The following is a 21,755-nucleotide window of genomic DNA, read 5'->3' as shown; positions in this document are numbered from 1 at the left end:
CACATTATACAATATTTATTATTCGTTCCATCAGGGTGAAAACTCAAGATTTCAGATTCTGATAGGCGATTAATTGTCATTTTGTAGTCTCCCCTGAGCGTTTTTGTGTAAGGAGTTACCGGACCTAATCTATCGTGAAGAAAAAATGGACATTTTTAAATGATGACTTTAGCCATGTGTTTAGGAAAGAATTTCTGTAGCCCTAGGTAAAAAGTAACGGCCTGGAAAATGTGGAAATTTGATAACATCAGTTGATGTCTAGTAAAATGCACGATTTCACAAAGTTTGCATAACCGGAAGCGGAGTTTTGTTCTAGTTTAGACAAATTTACATGAAATAAATCGGATGAATTGTAACTCATTTCTTTTATTATAACTTAGAGGCAATTTCAGGTATTGAATAAAAAGTTTGTTCTAAAATATATTAAATGATAATAAAAAAAAAATGTTAAATCCATATTCATTAGTACTTAATAGTAGAATTCATTACATAAGTAGGGCACTAAATGTAACTAGGTATGGATATTATTTTGGTTAAACAAGTTACCAAATTGGACTTGCTGCACTGGTAACCTACATTGTATATTTAAATCTTTTTATTCGAAAAAGTTAAAAAGAGTTAAATTATTTTACCATATAAGAATGTCTGTTTATAGAAAGATCTTCTTTTTTTCTAAACATGGTTGGAAGTCTATTCTTAGTAAAGAATTTCTAGTACAGTAATTGCAGAATTGTTGTAAATATATTAGTTTAAAATCATCCGACACCGGGGGGTTTTGAATATTTAATAAAAGTTATGTGGATGGATTTATAATAATGTGTATAGTAATGGTTGTTCGGTGGAATATTTGTCCAGAGAGATTAATCATATTGGTATTATGTACCTTTGCTTAGAATTAATTATTAACTAGAATATTAAATACATTTTATCTGCTAATGACTTATCGTGGAAATTAAATTCACAACTTTGCTCCAGTATAGTATATATTATATAATTGGTATTTCACAATGAAAGTTAAAGACCAAATTGTTTTAACTATTATATGTAAATATAAGAGTAACATTTTAATGTGTATAATAGTGGCAACACTTATTGTCCCCACACTTTAGATAATAATCTACAACCACAATAAAGACACACCTACAATGTTCCCATTGCGTCAGGTACATGACATTTTTCTAAGATACCATCAACAAAGATTGCACTAGATATCTACCATCAGATTGTATGAATGACATACGGGTATTTGTCTAATGCACATTTCATTGTCTTTGTCTTTTCGATTGCGTTTGCGTTTGCGCCGCTTTGCGTTTGTTTTATTTTTTCAAAGTGTCTTCTTTAACTTGTATTTGATTAATGTATTTGTAATCTATTAGTTTTTTTTTTATCATTAGTATATCGAATATGGTCAATTAGATTGTGCTATGTATGACTGTTTAGGATAAAGCCATTTTGTTTTGTAAAGATTCGTTGAATAAAATTCCATGCAGTTATTGTTACTATCGCTGATGAAGTTATAAATTACTAATGAAAGAGAATATGTCTCCCTTTCCTTGTGTGACGTTGACGACTGTCAAATTCACGTACGCAATGTCTCCTAAAAATGTGGTTTAAAATTCATTGAATGCTGTATTACAGTTTTTCCAAGAAATCTACTTGATTGTATATCTTGAAACACATAATAATTTACCAGTCATGAAAGATTACATTTATCTAAATATTAAAACGTCACTGCAGACATAGGCATAGGGAACAAGATGTGTAAACACATATATACTGTTAGAATGAGCCAGATAAGCATCACCATTCAGAAAAAGGAAAGTCAACAATTACATGGAACCAAAACTCGTTTCTGTTTCTGTAACTTTTTTATAGACTTTCTCGTTTAAAATTAAAATATTCCCTTCTAGAAAAGGTCATATATATATATATATATATATAGTTGTTTATATTAGTTTTATTTAAAGTAAGAACATTTATATATTTATCGAGAGAACCAAAAAAGGTGTATCCGAGTCACTTCATAATAATACCATCATGTTTCCCATAGAAACAAAAATACATAATTGCGATAGAAAATAAAACGAATTTATTTCACACATTAATTTTAATGAATCATCAAATTATATTATGCTTCGTAAGGGAGCTACCATTTGATTTTTATGGGGGGGGGGGGGGGGGGGGCTAGGATGAAAAATTTTGTCCTGCATTTTTTTTTAGTTGTAATCTCTGTCCTGCCTTTTTATTTTTCACTCTATTCGGTCCTGCCTTTTTTTTTATTAGTTTATCCTGACTTTTTTTACCTAAATTGTCATCCTGCCTTTTTTTTTAAAAAGTGTCTCATCCTGCCTTTTTTTTTTACTCAAAACTCCTGTCCTGCCTATTTTTTTCAAATTTCATCCTAGCCCCCCCATAAAAATCAAATGGTAGCTCCCTAAGGAATGTTTTTAATTGAACATTTGATTGAGATGAACATGTAAGATAAGATATTATATAGATAAAAGACAGACAAATTAAGATCGTCTCAATTTAAATACAAGTTGCCTAAAGGGCATTGACATAGTCACTCATTTAAGTACTGACCACAGGTCTAAAATGGAAGCAATGATTGTAATGGGACTTGTATCAATATCTTAATTTGAAATTGGATTTAAGAAAACTTTAAATGATATATTTCCTTAGGAAAAACAAATCAGATGAAAATTTCGGATTCTCACCACTACCATATATATTATACATTTATTTAACTTTTGTCAAATTGACTGTTTTTAGAAGAGATTGATCGGTAGCGTGTTTGGTTAACGTTTAGTAGCAAGTATTTCACACATATTCTTTTCGAAAATTCTGGCTAAAACAGCCCATAATACCTGCTTCCGTTTGTAGAAACGCAAGTGGATAGTGGGCCGATTTTAGTCAGAATGTGGCGATAACAAACCAACAACTAATTCAATAAGGAGGTACTGCATAATGGGCCGAGTATGATAAATCCGAAAATTAAAAATGGAATTGGAAAATGAGTGTAAAACACTATGTTGAAAAAGCCCAGAAACATAGTCATGCAGCGGGTCAACTACCGATCCCTTAAATAGTTGTTGTGACCTATTCTGACATTGGACTTATGCTTCTTTTAAACTGAGTCATACTACATGTATGTGTATTGCTGTGTTGTTTTTTAAATTATTATCTTAGTTATAGTCTTTCATATCTATTATTTTTAATTTTCAGTTCAATTATATGTTTTTGAGTGTATACGTAGTTAGACGTCCATTTTTACCGAACAAGTAGACTAATTTTAGGGGTCAGCCTCATGGTGCAAAATTTTCTCGCTGGATTGAAGACCCATTGGTGTCGGCCTTCGTCTGTTCTATGATCTTTGGTCGGGTTTCTGTCTCCTTGACCATGTTGACAGATTCCCCATTTCCATTATCCATTTTATTGTAAGTGTTTCATTTTTTTTTGTCTTTTACGTTCAGAGCATACTTTGAGTTTGGATTTAACTCCTCCTTTGACATGACGTGACTGCGTATCTAAATATCCAACACAATCAAAGGAATTCCTCTCTAGCAAGGATTAAACTGGCAACTCCTTCGCATCAACACAATACTATATTAGCAGCACTGAAAACAAAACTGGCTATACTATTTCAATTTTCATCTGAAAACAGCATTGGTGCAAGGCACCTTTGGTGTCTTTAGCCTCTCTGTTAAAGATAAACACTACTACAGGGAATCAATTGGTAATTTTGTGGAGATAGAGGGTACGTACGTAGTCTAAGATTGTAATTTTATAAACATGCTTTCCCGGTCAGAAGTATTTTTGTTTCAAAATATTAGTCAATTTTTTGCATTTTACGTTTACCTTTTAATTTTAGCAATATGGTTGCCATGTTGAGTCAACTGGATGAATCGACATTACTATTATGAAGTATATTTTAGACACTCATAAGGTCTATCAGAAACGGTGGTTATTGAGGAAAATTCCAAAACGTAAAAACGGACGATGGACGCTAAACGATAGCAACAGTTTTTAGGTGTCAGACCACCAATTACTCCCTCCAATTTAAAAGTAGCCCTACTCTGACACAAAATAGTGCTTTTGGTGTCCTTGTTTACTTAAACTAACCAACAAATTTGCAGAAATGAAACTTTTGGTGAAAGAGAAATATATCTAGATCATTTTGAGCCAAAATTTACTTGTCTACGAGTTTGCATTAAAAATTGAGGATTAATGCGCTCCATAGTATACTAATTTTAGATTTCCAGAAAACCAGGTTTTTGTTTTGGAGTACCTCTGTTTGATGGTCAGTTACTTTGTTAGAAGGCTTTAAAGGTATGTTGAAAATTGGCCTGTAGAAAGCTGATACATGTACAATTAAGGATAAACCTGGTTTCTATGAAGTTAAACTTAAGGTAAAATATTTAGAAAGCTGTGAAAATTGTTCACTTTTTCTTTTATTGATTTTAACTGCTTTGAAATAGCTGTCAGTAACTGTGAGTCCTCTCAGATCTGTACTTCACGGACGGTGTCTTTTTTGTTGTAATGGATGAGAGATGCATAAATATCTTGCAACATCTGGTCTGTGTTTAATTCGATGTTTTTCTGATTTTGATGAATTGAGTCATTTTCAACTGAATTTTATAGTTTGTTATGTTGTGCTCTAACACCACTGTCCCAGGTCAAGTTGAGCGCGCACAAACATGTTTAATGGTTTACTTTTTAAATTGTTATTTGTATGGAGAGTTGTCTCATTGGCACTCACACCACATCTTCCTATATCTATTAACACCGCCACATTCTTCATAAGTCAAGAGGCTGTAGTTCAGTTTTTGTCGTTTTTAATGTTTGTCATATTTTTTTTTTCGTAAATACTTTTGTTAAGTATTCGGACGTTAGCCTTCTCAATTAAATTGTTTCATATTTTTCATGTCGGGGTATTTTATAGCCGACTTCATGGTATTGGTTTTCTATTTGTTGAAGGCCGTACCGTGTTACCGGTAATTGCTTACATTCACTCCATATGAACTTTGGTTGATAGTTGTCTCATTGTCAGACATACCATATCTCCTTATTTATATATTATTATCAGATATAGACTGGAATTAAATTAATGGTACCAATTGTTCTGCACCAGATGCGCATTCCAAAACCGAAAGTATAAGATTCAAAGCAGACATATTATAATAATAGAATGATATGCAAGTAATGACCAGAAACGGCAAAAAAAAAACCACAAAAACAAAACACCACCAAATATAGGACCGACCGTGTAGGACCGTCATAGGTAGCCAATCATAAGGTAGGTTTGATTTTCTTTCAACTTAACTATAACACCGTATGCGATGACAGATTAAATGTAACCCTAACTAATAATCTGTCACTCTCTATATAGTTTCTTTGTGATAATATTAATAATTTCTAGACATCATCTTGTACTTTGATGGTTTTCTGTAGGCTTTATGGCTTGTTTTGTCTTTATTGTTATGCCCAATATTCTCTGTAATTCCTCAATTCTTTATATTTTGTCAATAATTCTCCCGAAATCTCCTAAATTGACCAACTCCCTAATGTACATTTTGTATGTACCAGTGTTATATTTCAAGACCTATAGTAAAGTATTGCCTTCTTCTTTGGCACTGAACATAAAACCTCCATTTTCAGTAATTTTATACATGTATACAGTATAATAAACATTTAGTTCACCTTCTACAAAGATTTCAACATAGATGTTCCTAACCCCTTTGCAGTTATCTCTTAGAGGGCATTGAAAGCATACACGTGATGTAGAGTGCCATGTTTCAGCTTTTTCTTATTGTACTTGAAGAAAAAAAAACCAACAACGCCATCGTTTATTGTTTTGTAGTTCTAAATTTGTAGATTATTTTGTTTTCGTGTTGTTACACCATCTCCAATGTAAAATGATGTCATTAGACAACTTCAAGTTACAATGTGTAAAACGTAAATAATTTTAGGTCAAAGTACGGCCTTCAACACGGAGCCTTGGATTACACCAAACAGCAAACTATAAAGGGCCTCGAATGCTAGTGTAAACAATTCAAACAGAAACACCAACGACGAATCGATAAAAAAAAAAAAAAAAAAAAAAAAAAGAGAAACACTTAAAGTTAGGAACCACATCAACAAACATTAAGTACTAAACATCAGGTTCCTGACTTCTGATATGTGCAAACAAATGCAGCGGTTATAAACGTTTTGCCTTCACCCTAACTTGAAACAGAAGTATTTCATTACATCAGATACATACACATGTAGCAGTCATGTTCCTATTACCGAGTTGACAATAACATCCAGTGTTGGGGTATATGAATATGCAAACATCAATACAAATTTAAAATATGCAAGAAGTTTATTAAAGATAGAAAATTACATACATTTAAGAGTACGAAGAAAAATTTACGTCATTTCTAAAATTTGAAAACAGTTTTTTTTTGTAGATTCTTGAGAAACAGATGAGAACGAATATTTTAATGTCGTTGGGATTGTCCTGGTGTACGTGGTCCGTGGTCTGTAGTCCAGTGCAGGTTACATTATTGTCAGTGCGTCCTTGATTGATAGTGGGATACAGTCGTAAACGTTAATCTGTAAAATAAAAAATGCACACTTTTATTAAAACCCACGCTTCATTAAAAATGAAATTTAATATACATGCAATTAATAGCCAATCTTTATTATTGAAGTGTGAATATGGTGGTTGACGAAAAAACAACATCATTTCAAAAAGCAACAAAGAAATCTGATAGCCATCAACATTAACATAAATCACGCTGTTTTTTTTATTTGGATTGTTTTCCATTTAGTCATGTCGAGGCCTTTCAAAGCTTACTATATGGTATGGACTTTGCTCATTGCTCACGTTATCGAAAGCTGTACGATGCTATATAAAAATTGTGACGATCTTTTCCATGTAGTTTGTGGTGAATAGCTATTTCTTTGGCAATCTTTTGTTAGTTATTTTATTACAACCAAAATAATAAATAAAATTACCTCTTTCAAGCTGCCATCCAAGAAACCTACTGAGGTATTTCTAATTGTTGGACGTCCAAAAACCAAGCCGGTCTGTCTTCGCTGTATCCAACCTAATTTAGAAAAAAAGTTACTGAATTGGATTTTTTTCACAAATCGTTAAAAATAATTTTGCTTGTCATTAAATAATTGTTCATAATTCATAGCAATTTTTTTTTAATATATCATTTATATATATATATATATATATATATATATATATATATATATATATATATATATATATATATATGCCATCAAAAATGAAAATCGTCATCATCAGCATCTTTTTTTTATAACTGCACCAGCTATGGATATGGTAATGTACTTGCCTGACAAAGGTACAGATTGCTCATTGCTGTCGGCCTTCAATGCAAAATTGTCACCATCATATGCAAATGTGATAGGAATGTATCCTTTGTAGCCACTTGAGGAAGACTAAAATGGAAACGTTGGATAAATTCATAATTCAGATGAAAACTGTAGTTTGCATGCATACAAATGTATATACAAGATACGAATTGATAAATTGTTTGTTGGTTGCTTTACGTGCAGCGGCAAATATTTCATGCATGTTCTGGACACAAAAAAAAAAGATTAAAAGAAAATGTAGTATATACATAAATGACATAAAATGAAAAACAAACCCAACAATAAACACACATAAAGGCCAATATGCAGATATAAACAATGCACCAGTGAACTTACAAGATGTTAAGCTCTTAGGCTAAATCGCAATGAGTCTAGAACAATGTAGAAGAGTAGTCTGGATCCGCCATAATTACAAAGTGCCGTAGGTATGTAACCCGCAATATATTGCCGCAATAATTTTTGTCCTTGGGTGGTCGTCCCATGGATTATGTATACACTCACATCTCCTTTTTATGAATATGAAATTTTACTGTTTTTGACAAATCTAACAGTTATATAATCGATAAATCGATTAAAAATTCTGCATAATTATAATGTAAAAAAAAATTGTAACTGTTAAAAAAAAGATAACATACTACTGTGCTGGAGATTGTCTTATTATATTCTGTTCCTCTATCAGTGCGTGTAAACAATTGCGCGATGAATGTGTACTTCTTAGGTTCTTTCCTGACTTGTAGAGACATAGAAGGCGAGCATTGGTCTTCCTCCAGTACTGCGTCACTATGAAGACAGTTTAACATGATCTGTTCAGTTTTAGATCCCTTCTTTCCGGTAAATGGAGTGAGTTTCACATTCATCTCAACCCCGAATGAGTCCATAAATTCATGGTTGGCAAGACGCCATATGTTGATATGGGATTTTGAATTGAAGGTCATAGCATCTGGTTCAGAGGTCAAGTCTAAGTTTGATTTTCCAAATGGTAAATTCATGTCTTTCTTATAGTAGAACTGACCATTTGCACCTTGGGTAATCATTGCACTACAAGCTGAAAAATATAGTCATGCATGACGTCATGTTTTTGGTAAGTATCATTGGCAGATGCTGTACAATGACCGAGTACGCATTAACATAAATTATGCCTGTGTACGTTGAATAAAAGCATCTATATTATATCTAAAAACAACTTTCTTACAATTTATACATTTGTCATGTCATTAAATTTTTTTCTACCTAAAACTTTTATTCCAAATTTGTTAATGCCAAATAATGAAAGTTAAATATTTTCCACACAAGGATCGTTTTGAGAAAGGAGAAGGTCAAGTTAGACCCCTTTTTGGCCCCAAAATATAGCAGTTTTACAAAATTGTTAAAATGTAAACTTTTATTTATTTATTGGACAGTAGAATGCTTCTGCTACATAAATATGGGCTGTTTTTGATAATACAATGTACATATATCGGGTACTAGCACCATTAAGTCATGCTAAATTACTAAAAACTAAAATCTTCACAATTCTAGCATTTTAGTTGAATTTTGAACGGTTTTCGTGTAAAATGAAAGTGGCCGCATTCGTGTTCATCTTTAATATTGAAATGTAAGTTGTATTTTATAATTATGCATAACATATATAAAGGTTGAGGATGAACACGGATGCGGCCACTTTCATTTTTGACAAAAACCATCTGAAAAGTGACATTTTTTGGCATATTTGGTAGATTTTTCATATTTAGGCTTGAATCGGATCGTTTTTAATGACTAAATCAGTTAAAATCTTTGACATAAACTAATCGAATCAAATGAAATAGACACTTAAGTGTTTAAAAAGTGGTCAAAATCTTTCGTCAGATGAACCTGAAATTTGAGGCCAAAATCGGTCCTTACCGGGCCTACTCCTTTTCCTCCTAACCGGACGTCTACATAATACTGGAAGGGAATTCTATTTTTAAGATGAACGACTTCTATTTTCACATTTCTAACTTCGAATCTGGCATTCCTCGGTCGTTTCGAACTTGACATTCCTCTAAAACTTCGAACTTGACATTTCTAACCTGAGCTTGACACTCCTCACGCCCAAGTTGACATTCCTCACGCCCACGTTGATATTCCTCACTCCCAAGTTCACATTCCTCATATTTAAGTTTACATTTCTTATTTCCAAGTTAAAACTGTTCAGTTTAAGTGAACAACCATGATAAATTGTCTCAAAATACCTATTTTATTTATACTTTCCTAGAAACAGATCATAAATTAACGTCATCTTAATCAACCTGTTTCTATGTCTCGTACAAATAAATTTTATATCTTTAGATAAAATTTAGTTATTCAAAAATCATATAACATTGCTTATGTAGTGTCTTATGTACTATTATTTGTCCGTTTGTCTTTTTCTTTTTTAGCTATGGCGTTGTCAGTTTATTTTCGATCTATGAGCTTGAGTATCGCTTTGGTATCTTTCGGGTATCTTTCGTCCCTCTTTTAGAAGAAAATAATTGAGAACGCCATTCAAATCTTACCTGTCTTTTTGGCAATTTCATCATAATCCATTACACACATACAGTCTAAATCACTGTAAATAGTACCAGGAGCACAGCTGCGTAAGAATTTCCTGTCGGCAAACCCCTTTACTCTCAGTACTTGGTAATATGTAGCAGGATCTTTAGAATTTTCCTCATAATCACATGCTGGATCTGAAAAAAGAAGACATTTATTTTTGCTGGTCAGAAAGTGAAATTATTTCTGTTTAATTTATAAAATTTTTCTTAAATCGCATGCCTCTGAAACAAGAAGACATTTATTTTGCTTGTCAGAAGTTGAATATCTAGTCTCCATGTAATTTATTCAGGACGGGTAGGGTGGCGGGGGTTGGGGGTCTGTCATATATAGACAAACCAGACCTGTCTATTAAAACAGACTGTAGGCTGAACTCCTACATATGTCTTTCAGTAGTTTGTGTAAGAATTCGTGCCGTATATGCATGGAACATTTGCCACTGGATGTTAAACAAACAGCAATCAATTAATTTATTATTGCATAATCTAAAAAACATCTAAATATCAAACAGAACACATGATGGGTTTAATGCGCAAGATTTATTAATTATTTACTTATTTTATATATATATAGATTCTACGTATACCTACCCATCGAATGCTAAAAAGATATTTCCCTACTTGAGAAATTTCACTTTCAAAATTTATAACACGGACCTTGCCGGGCGATTTAAACATTTAAAATTAAATTATTCTTTTTCAATTAATCGGCAAAAAGGTGTGTTCTTTCTATGTAAAACAATCAGGCATGGTCGCCTTTTTTCATGACGTCACAATAGGAAATTTAGAGGTAAGCAATAGCATTTCATGTCATATTTGAAAATTAACCAATAAAGAACTGATTGTCTTATTTTGAAAAGATAGGTTTCCAATGAAATAAACAAAAACGGTCTTGGTTTGAACATCAAAAATTGTTTCGGAATTATTAATGTCTACTGCAGAATTTGTCCAATGTAAATTAGCGATATAAATACTTAAAAGAATTAAACTGTGATATATATATATACATTGTACTTACTCTTACGAGGGGAAGCTCTGGCTGCACCATCACAACTTACACCGTAACATGCTGATGATATTCCAACAACACATTTAGATTGTTTATTATCATAATGTTGACCAGCAGGGCAGCACATTGGTTCAGGGATGCCATCTTGACACTTCCAATACGATCTACAACCAACGTAGGGCAAAGTTTTCCCGTCTGTTTTCCCTTTACATATACCTGTTGAAATAATATAATAGTTTGGTATTCGTTTAGCCTTCAAATTGGCAAATGCATTAAAAATTATGTTATATAAGTAAAATCCAAGTTTATTGTTTCATAAAAAGTGAGTGTATATTTTGATTAATTTTGTTTTAGAATTTAGTAAAACATCCGATATAAATTAAATTAAAATCAAAATGCATGATACTAAAAGCCTAATATTCAAATCAAATTTTGTCGTCAAGTAATACCGACTTAAAGGACTCTCTTATTCCATGAGGGTGAATAAAATATCCGTATATTACAGGGGAGATAACCAGTCTATGAATTTGCTTACTGTATTGACATTCTGTATCTTCCGCTCTAACGCAGGTCAGGTCATCCTGAGACCAAAAGGTGCTAAAAGCACACTGTTTGACTGCAGACGTCATTATCTTATTCCCATGGCTGTCCTCACTAGGGTAACACATCACAAACTTAGAACAATCGTATTTATAATAGTTGTATCCGAATCCATTGTCTATTATACACCCTTCACACAAAGGATCAATTATAACTGCAAAGAGAAAAAAATATATATAGCAAAAGACACAGTTTGAAATGAAAAGAGCATAGTAGAATTGTCATCTTCAGCTTCTCAATACCAATGTAGGAATCTGCTAATTGCCAGGACAGGTTTCCTTTTTGAATACTTAAAATTTTCTATGTGTTTTTTTTTAGTAATGACTAATAATTTCATGAATTTCTCCGTTTATTGAGACATAGCATGATATGAGATCATTTCGAAGACACAAAGACAATGTTAAAGTCTTTCCTATATGATATAATTCTTCATTGCGTTTTTATGGAGTAACATGAAGAAAAAAAACACGTTGATGACGTCGCGATCACATGACAAAATGATGTATGTGAGCTGAAAGACAAAAAACTCTCAGCCAATCAAAAGACGTTTGACATAAAAAAAAAAAAAAAAAAAAAAAAAAGAATAATTATTATTACATACAATTGAACGAAAGGACGCATATAGCATTTTTGCACTATAGTTTTAAGATTGTCGCAAATCTGCTTTTTATACCGTAACGAAAAAAGAAATATGCATTTTTCTAATATTAAATTCTTCGTTCAAACAAAGTAAATGTTTTTTTTCGGTAACGAGTTGTACGTTTGAAGTCGTATTAGTTTTTACTACATCACACTGTTTATTTAACCAATACACTAATCGAAACATAAAATATTGATATATAAAGTAAACTATTTAAAATACTATTATAAACTGAAATAATGAAAGTGGAGGGGGATTAATGTTTCGCAGTCAGTGGAATCAAAATATCATGTTCAATTTGGTTGAGGTCATTCATTGATTTTTTTGTTCAAAATAGATAATTTTTCTTTATTTTGTAAAATTTTACTGGTTTTGCTAAAATCAATTGCAGAACTGACACATTGTAGGCATTCATGACATGATTTGGTACACGTTTCGAAAAACGTCAAAACAATTTGACAACTAAAATTAAACACATAAGGTGTATATTATATTAGTGAAAACAAAATTGGGGAAGAGACCCTGGAATAAATGAAAAGAAAATTAGGTACTACGATTTAGTGAGCCGACTGTTAAAAAATCCCATCATCATCATCATCATCATCATACGTCTTTAAAACTACCATACACATACAAAAGTAATTATAGGCAACAGTCTGGAAATAATAAGTGACATTTGGATTTCACCTTTTGGGGGGAAATGAGCAATTTTTAACTAGAGGCCCTTATGAGTCTATGTCGCTCACCTGCACCTTCAACCATGGCAATTTTTTTTGTGTAAAAATCATCAGAGTTAAATGATCGTTTTTGGCTTGAAAAGTTTCTGCTGACTTTTATAGTTTTCATGATAATAGGCAAACATGGTAAAATCATCCTTTAAAGACAACTTCTTTGGGTCGATTAACTATTTCAGCACGTATTGTGTCATATTATTTGTAGATTTAGTCAAAATTTGCTATCCAAAGTTTCTATAAGAGGGGCGAAAGATACCAGAAGATATCATGTACAAAATGTATGCAGTGTCATTGGAAGAAAATTCTACTTACCTTGTTCTGGACCATCAGTCGGTGGAGGTGGTGCGGACTTCTCTGGCATAGCTTAAAACATGAAGCATTAAATTAGTTAATAGAAACTACACAAACAGTTTACATTTTTCAGTAGAAAATAAGAAATAGATACTAATACAACATAGAGGTTTCTGACTCCTCTGCACTAGGCATGAGGATGCCATACGAGTTATGTGCAACTTCTTACAATATCTTACCATCTCATTAATGTCCCGATACACATTTTAATATGCACCCACCATGCCATATAGCAGCGTCCCTTGGTGCCTCCTGCAGTTAAGCTAGATATATTTAGCCTTCTCACAAAATTCTTTTTTGTTACTTTCTAGAGGTGTGCCTGAGACGAACGTTTTATATATACTCCTAGATATATACAAATATATGAAAACTGATGTTTCTTATTTGTGTTTGTAACTATGTACTCAGTATTATTATTTATTGTATTGGTAAACATAATATTATAATGATATTATATTATGCATTATATGCTCCTTGTAAGCCCATTTGTCTTCTTCTTCATATAACCTTCTAATTGTAAATCTCAAAAAGTCAAAAAGACGATATCATTAGACAACTTATTATTAATTAATTTTCTATCACATAAAAATGTAAATTATAACATTAAAGTTAGAGAGTATTTTTTCAAAAGCTCACCTTTGCAAATTAATTCTGCTATCTCATCAAGAACCGTCTTGTTTGCCAGTTGACTGTAATTATCAACATTCTTTACCCAGGTTTTGTTTCCTGCTATTGCATCAATTTCATGTTGGTCACTCGGTCTGATGTTAATTCCTATTGCAATAAGAGTTATCATATCCTGTCTTGCTTTTACAGCTTCTGCTTTTGTTTCAATTGGGTTTTTCGATTCTCCATCCGTGATAATAACACCTACTCGAGTACGTGAAGTTCTGAGAAGATTCTGTCTCAGATAAGCAAGGGCAAGGTCTGTCCTGGAGCTATTTCTAGGGTGTTTGAAACTCGATATTCTACTTTTTACGACCCCAGAATTTTCAGATGGCTTGAAATAATCTGGGATAGCAGTACTATATACCAATGCGCCAACTCGGACTTTGTTTGAGCCAAACTCAAAGGATTCGGTAATATCAAGTGTGAAATTAATCACTTTCGTGAAATCTTCTCTGTGTATACTTTCTGATCCGTCTATGGCGAACACAACATCCCCTGGACCTGGGCATGGTGTTGCTTAAAAAGAAAAATAGAGACAAAATATACTTGGTATATATACTTATAGTGTGTTTCTCTATGCTGTGATGTTACACTATTGTTTCAGATAAGCGTAAAGGTTTGAAACCAGCTGCACTTGTTTACACCTGTCCTAAGTCAGGAAGCTGATATTCAGTGGTTGTCGTTAGTTGGTGTGGTTTATAAGCATCTGTCTATTTTGTGATGTTATCCTATTAATTCAGATAATGGAAAAAAAGGTTTGCTTATTTAATTATGTTATATTAAAAAAAAATATGAAAAAAATATGAAAGTCTGGATGTAATCTGGACCTATTTCTTCAGAGGAGTAATTGGTAAACTGATACATTTTTAAGAAACTAAACATTTTTTTGATATTTTCCTGCATAAACAAACTTTTATCTTAACCTGATTGATAGGATTGCGCTACAATGTGACCTTTACACCCGAGTTCATTGAGTGTGTGGGTAAAGGTAATATCTTTGGTTAGCTTGCCTGCAAGCTGAACTGTTAAGTCGTTATTAGGTGAGGTAAACTACCCTCCTTCGAAGTAGCCTAGTCCTACAACCAGATAGATTGGTTACCTGTCGGACTAGTCTACTCTTAAAGGAGGATAGTTTACCTAACCTTATAATGACTTCACGGTTCAGCTAGCAAGCAACATAACCAAAGATATTACCTTTACCTACACACTCAATGCAATCGGCTGTAAATGTGTTTCCATACAGTTACTCTATATATTTATTTGGTCTAGTGATTATTTGAAAAATAAAATTTGCTGCATTACAAATTAAAAAAAACATATAAAAAGTACAGTTATAAATTAATCTGATTAGATTGATCTATAAATATATATTCTATTTTATCTGCCGGGATACAATTTGTAAGTTTTGTTTTCTTAAATTATGATTGAATGTTCTTATCTAAATTAAGATAGAATGGAATTCAAATTCAGTTCAGATGACTTAGCATAACTAATTTCATGCATTTTTACACATAATTTATTTTCTGACTTATTCTAATTCAAATAACTGTAATTGTACTTCAACGGTGTACAAGACAATTTAATAATCGTTTTTATACTGCAACTAGTTGTGTTAATTTCCTAAATATAGTAACACAGCTATATATTATGCAATGTCAATTTTATCATTGAATGGAACACTTTTTCCACATTTGGGGGTTCATTAAGGGATGAAGATAAATTTGAAATTTGTGTTTCAATTTAAAAAGCTATCACTGTATTAATTTAAGTTGCAGTATAAAAACAATAATAGATCAATGTCATAAAAATATAATCTTTTTTGTACTCGACACCAAACTGGGGAAGGGCTCGGGAGAACCTCGCCCTTCCCCAGTTTCTCAGCCTCATACAAAAAAGTTTAAATTTTGCTGACATTGACCTAATATTTTATATTTACATGACAATGACACTGCATATAATCTCCTTCAGTGTTCTTGATTTAAAACTACAAGGAAGTTCCTCTTTAGTAAATTCATTAAAAAAGACGTGTGGTACTTGTAAAGAAATAGATTTCTCACTCTTCCCCATTCCAAATAAAATTGACTTAAAAATGAATCAAAACGTAAATTGTTATGTCCGGCCTAGGAAGTCCTTTTTTGATATTTTGGTTTTGTTTTACAGGAAACAGTCTCCTAAGGTAGCAATAAGGTAACAGCAATTTAACTTCAAAAGAGGGGTGGGGTGGGGGTAATGTTGGTTTTTTTCTGAATCAGAAATTATTTTTGGACGCTATCTATCAAAAAACTTTTATTACTATAACGTGTGTAGATAAATCTGGATTCAAAATAATTAATATGTTTTTTTGTCATCTGCTTGAACCAGATTTTTTTTTTTATGAAATTGGGGATCAGAATTTTTTTTTTTGGAAAAAAGCATCCCTCTCCCCCTTTTTCCTTTGAAGTTAAAAGGTCGTTCCATTACATATTCCTGAATGTTAGCCTTTTCTTATGCTGATGCAAACATATAAAACATATTAATGAAAATTAAACTCTTCCATGAACTATGGTGTGGTGTATTATAAATTGTAAAGGGATTGTTAGGAAAATATTGTAGTTCGCAAACTGTAGTACCGTTCTCCTATTACAAAATGTACAGAAGAACAATGACATGGCCTTTTTAGCAAATTGTGTGTCAGCATCCTAAAACTGTATCTGATTCATTTGTTACTAATAACTTTAATTTGATCAAAAGAGAAAATGGGTTAATCAGGGTTATAATTTAGTGACGTAACGTAAGAAAAACACAGTTGTCTTTCTTCTTGTGAACAATTTTGTAATATTGCTTTATTCAGAATTACAATAGAGTATAGTAAATATATGATTCTGTAAAAAAAAATATAATAAGAAAGTATTTGTAGAACTGGTTTTATGCAACATGACTCATTGAATTAAATAATACAGTCCTTGGAATTAGGATTGCACTTATAAATTTCTGAAAGGGTACACCTACATAACAACTAATGACCAGCTCAGGGGCGGATGCAGGAATTTTCGAAAGGGGGGGGGGGGTGCTAACCCAGGGCAAAGGGGGGGTGCAGGGGGTGCAAAACATATGTCCCGATACAAATGCATTGATCGGCAAAAATAAAGGGGGGGGGTGCGCACCCCCGGAACCCCCCCCCCCCCCCCCTGGATCCGCCACTGCAGCTTCAATATAAATCATAAAAATTATGTTACACTGTTGGGTTTTTTAAGCATTGCAATATTTTAAATGATAACAAACATAAAAAAAAAAAACTACGTATGAAGCAATGTCTCAATAAACAAATGAAAATCACTTTCAAATTGGTACTTTTCGTATTGGTGGTTTATTCATTTAGTTTCCTTAATAGTGTTTGTAAAAAATGTTGGATAAAAAAAATCATTCATTCGGGCCCGGACAGAAAGAACTTACATGATATAAGAACATATTTTAAACAAAATAGTTCCTTCGCATAGTTGTGACTTGGGAAATACGTAAAATGTTTTGGGTAAATATAGTAACAAATGAAAGCTTAAGGTGGTACCTAACACTACAGGGAGATAACTCTGTAAAATCAGCGAAACGTTTTAATGACGTTGTGTTGTTAAGGGAATATTAAAAGCTTCTCAATGATCAAAATAAGTGTTTGTCAAACTGCTATATAACCAGTGTAATTTTTCTGATTAAACGGTTGCTTCAATTTTTTTGAAATTTTTATATTTTTGTCAAAGGGTCAAAGTAAATATTTTGTCAAGATTTTAAGAAAATTAAACGAGCCAAATTAATTTTAGATAAGGTGTTGGGTACCGCCTTAATATAAGGACTTTGAATAACTGTAAACTCTTGTTAAAAGTTTCCTTAAAAGAATAGCAAATATATATGACAGTCATTGAAATTGGAAGGCATATATTATGGTCGGTTTTTTGTTAGTCTACCAAAGTTCCAGAAACAAGTGCGCACTTATGTACAAATAAAGGTATGTTGATTTTTTCCCGATTAAACCTAGGATATTAAGGTATAGTTTTGACATAAAATTACTATAACTTTTTTTATAAACTTGAGATAAATAGCTACATAATTTTATCTAAATGCTTTAAGTTTTAGAATTTAATATAGAAATCAATTGGGCTATGATTAGTGATATTATTATAAAATAATAGAAATAAAAAAGATACGGCGTATAATGAATGGATACAATTAAATCACCACTGACATATAATCTGATAGTGTGCATGATTCACAGTAGAACTATAATTGGAGTAAAGAACTTACCACCCACAGCACCGTTTACAATAGCAACTAATAGAACAGGAATAAACAACAACATCATGATATGTCTACTGTCCTACAACATAAAGAATGAAAGTTACAACGGTTACTTTCGATCAACCAAACAGCTGTTTGTAAGACAAAACAAGGACGTATGTTAGTTATACGTCCTGCATATAATCGTGTGAGCATTGCGTATAATGTTGTGAGCACTTCATATAATGGTGTGAGCACTTCATATAATGTTGTGCATGAACACTGCATATAATGGTGTGAGCACTTCATATAATGTTGTGAGCACTTCATATAATTGTGTGACCACTTCCTATAATGGTGTGACCACTGCATATTTAATGTTGTGACCACACATAATGCTGATCATCAACATAAGGCAGTATTGGCGTTCCATACAAAAGACACATCAGGTTAAGAGAAAATAACTCTTCCCAAGCATTACAGTTTGACCCTACTATTAAGAAGGGGATGATATATAATGTTTGAGTACGTGTGAATGTAAGGATGAGACGGTGGGGCGGGGAAGGTGAGTATGAGTGGGGGATGGTGATATGAGCCAAATGAAATGAAACTCGGACATACAACACGATTAATGCATACTAACTGGATTATAACTTTATATTAACTTATGATGTGAGTTGCCAAAAAAGAAGTTCTTTTAATTTTATAAATAATAATATTAGAACTATGCATAATTATGACTATTTGAAATTTATAGTATATTAGTCTGATATAAACCAAATTTAAATCTCAAGCCAAATTTAGCCTTTCGTTCACCTACTGTTTAAAATTCTCGAAGGTGGTCTTTAATTCTAAAGACACAGGCGGAATCATGTTTCTATCCTTGTTCGTATTTCTTTCGGGTTTATTGACCTTAATCATATTAGACCAATAAGAATGATAAGTTATTTAAGATTTTTACCCATGATGCACCAACTTAATTTGTTTTCGAGTAATCAATGCATTAAACACGTAATCATGTATATGAAGATAGATACTCTTTCATGCTAGACATCACATGGTTATTAACTGTATTATCAAAACAAAGCATAGAAGACACCCCCTCCCCTCCCCCCCCCCAAAAAAAAACTAAATAACAACTCAAAATATCATTAATGACGACACACACATGTGAGGGAGGCCGCAACCACTTAGACAAAAGGGGGGGGGGGTATTGTTTTTTGTTTAAGTCAGATATTTATTTTGCGCACAGTTATGCGCGAACACATATTTTTTTAGTTTTCGTTTTTCGACGCTCTCAATCAAATATTTCTCTCCCCCCCCCCCCCCCCCCCATTTTGGAGTTAAATTGACTTTCGGCAATGTTGATCAATGGCAGTCAACACCACACAAAAAATTACGGAAAAGAAAATCAATACAGGAAACACTGGACACATGAATATTCCGAAATAACATTTTCTATAAAGAATCAATATTTCAATACAACAGTTAATCATGATGATCGTTTTTTTTTTAATTTTAGGAACCATGGTTAAAAATCAATACAACTCGATATAACAACTGTGTATAACATAATGCTGACCGAAATGGTAGAATATTTAACAAAACTTGGTTTGAATTGATTTTTCATGTGACGGTCGGTTTTGCGCATACCGCAAGTATCTCTCAATTGTTTTGGTGACCTTTTTTTCCTTTCGCGATCGAGAACGTATTTAAATATTGATTTTTGTAAAATAACGGGGAAAAAGTTCAAAAGACTCATTGTATTTTCTCCTCTTTTAATATTTAGGGGCTTAAAGGATTTGTACACGTATGTCTGCCGTAAAAGTCAAAACCAATGAATACTAATGCATTATGCTAATTAAAGATTAAAACATAAAGTTCTGTGCAGCCAAAAATAACGTTCCGACATATTGAGATCTCATTCTAAATGTATTAGAATTGGAAACGTCTGAATAAAATTTTTTAAGTGCTTAAAAAAGGGGGGGTCGGGGAATTCAGTTACTCCTATTTCTACACGTCTTATTAATTTGGCTTTTATATTCAATTATTTTCAGCATTGTCCTGCTTTTTCTTTGGAAGAAGGTCACTTCAATCCTTTCGTGGATTAAAGTTTTTTCAAGCTATTGCAAAGTCATAATGTTCATTTAAAAATTCCTTCTACCCTTTCGAATTACAGACACACGAATGTTGAAGTGATAGTCTTTTTGGGTAAATTGATTTATTTCGAAAATATGAAGCATTTATGACTCACAATAAAAGTAAAAATGAAAATGAAAATATTTTGATGCAATTTTTGTTCGAATATTTATAATTTAGAGGGTTTTTTTGGTGTTTATTTTTACCCCAAATTGATTGATATTATGTTTCCGAACAGAATCAACCAACCCTAAGATTAAATTTCAAGCACTTTTTCATATTTTTTTTTAACAATTTGTCATCTTACAACAGATTAAACGTCTTTTGAATGCATTGCCACAGTTTTGATCTCGTGTTAATTAATACGATATTACACACACCACACACCTGTACATTTATGATGTATTGTCCGACATCTCTTAACTTTAGTGGTTGTCGTTTGTTTATGTGTTACATATTTGTTTTTCGTTCCCTATGGCAGTATGGGCTTTGCTCATTGTTGATGGCCGTACGGTGACCTATAGTTGTTAATTTCTGTGTCATTTTGGTCTCTTGTGGACAGTTGTCTCATTGGCAATCATACCACATCTTCTTTTTTATATCTCTTTTTAACTTTAGGTCTGTTTCTTAATAGAATGAGAATTGTATGCGGTTCAGGCGGATTATTTACCCGGGTGTCCGTGCCAATCACACGGGTTGGCGCTTGTATAGGTTGGTCGGAGACTAGATTTGGATACAGTTGGAAGTTAAAAGACTAAATTAGCTAGCAATAAAACCAGGTTTAATCCATCAGTTTCTACATAGGAAAATGCCTGTACCAAGTCAGGAATATACCAGTTGATATCAATTGGTTTGATGGGTTCGAGTTTTTGATTTTGCAATTTGATTAGGGAATTTCTATTTGAATTTTCCTCGAAGTTCGTTTTTTTTGTGATTTTACTTTTTTCGATAGTGCTTTGAATTAAAAGAGACGTCTACTTAGACATATAATAAGTGATGAACTTGTATACCAGATATTTTGGTTATCCAGTATGGGAAAAGGTTTATAAAAATTTTCATGTTTAGATTTCTACATTTCTATAATCATACAAAAAAAAAAATACCAATGTTGATTCAATTTCAATTCTAGTTTACGAGGTATCATAACTTTAGTTGTGATATTTTGCTCACCTTCTCACTTTATTTGGTTGTATAAATTCAGAGGAGTTTTATTTCCTTGATTGCGTTCTTTAAGTCAGTGAATATTTATTTTTTTTATAATTAAGGTAAATAAATAATAATAATAAAAACTTACCAATTGTCTCACTGGAGCTTCAGACAAGTGTCGAACAAGAACAAAAAAAATCAATTCTGATACGTAGAAAAAGGAAATTTGATATAACGGATAAAACGTATGTGCATATGTTACATGCTTATAACACGCTATG

At 32.3% G+C, this 21,755-nt stretch overlaps 1 protein-coding gene across 1 annotated transcript; it reads right to left on the bottom strand.

Annotated features, from left to right (window-relative positions):
- Positions 1-6,345: 6,345 nt before the first annotated feature.
- On the bottom strand, positions 6,346-21,755 carry LOC143075665 (protein PIF-like). The gene is made up of 11 exons (XM_076251182.1): positions 21,623-21,755; positions 18,217-18,289; positions 13,912-14,460; positions 13,237-13,287; positions 11,486-11,704; positions 10,960-11,166; positions 9,906-10,079; positions 8,028-8,437; positions 7,353-7,458; positions 7,003-7,094; positions 6,346-6,597 (listed from the first exon to the last, which is right to left on the bottom strand). Exons 2-11 carry the CDS (start codon positions 18,272-18,274, stop codon positions 6,541-6,543), a joined length of 1,923 nt encoding a protein of 640 aa, XP_076107297.1. The 5' UTR covers positions 18,275-18,289; positions 21,623-21,755; the 3' UTR covers positions 6,346-6,540.

This window comes from Mytilus galloprovincialis, chromosome 5, assembly GCF_965363235.1.
Source record: "Mytilus galloprovincialis chromosome 5, xbMytGall1.hap1.1, whole genome shotgun sequence".
Lineage (NCBI taxonomy): Eukaryota > Metazoa > Mollusca > Bivalvia > Mytilida > Mytilidae > Mytilus > Mytilus galloprovincialis.
Note: the sequence above shows the minus strand (reverse complement) of the source record. Positions and strands in the feature narration are given on the sequence as shown.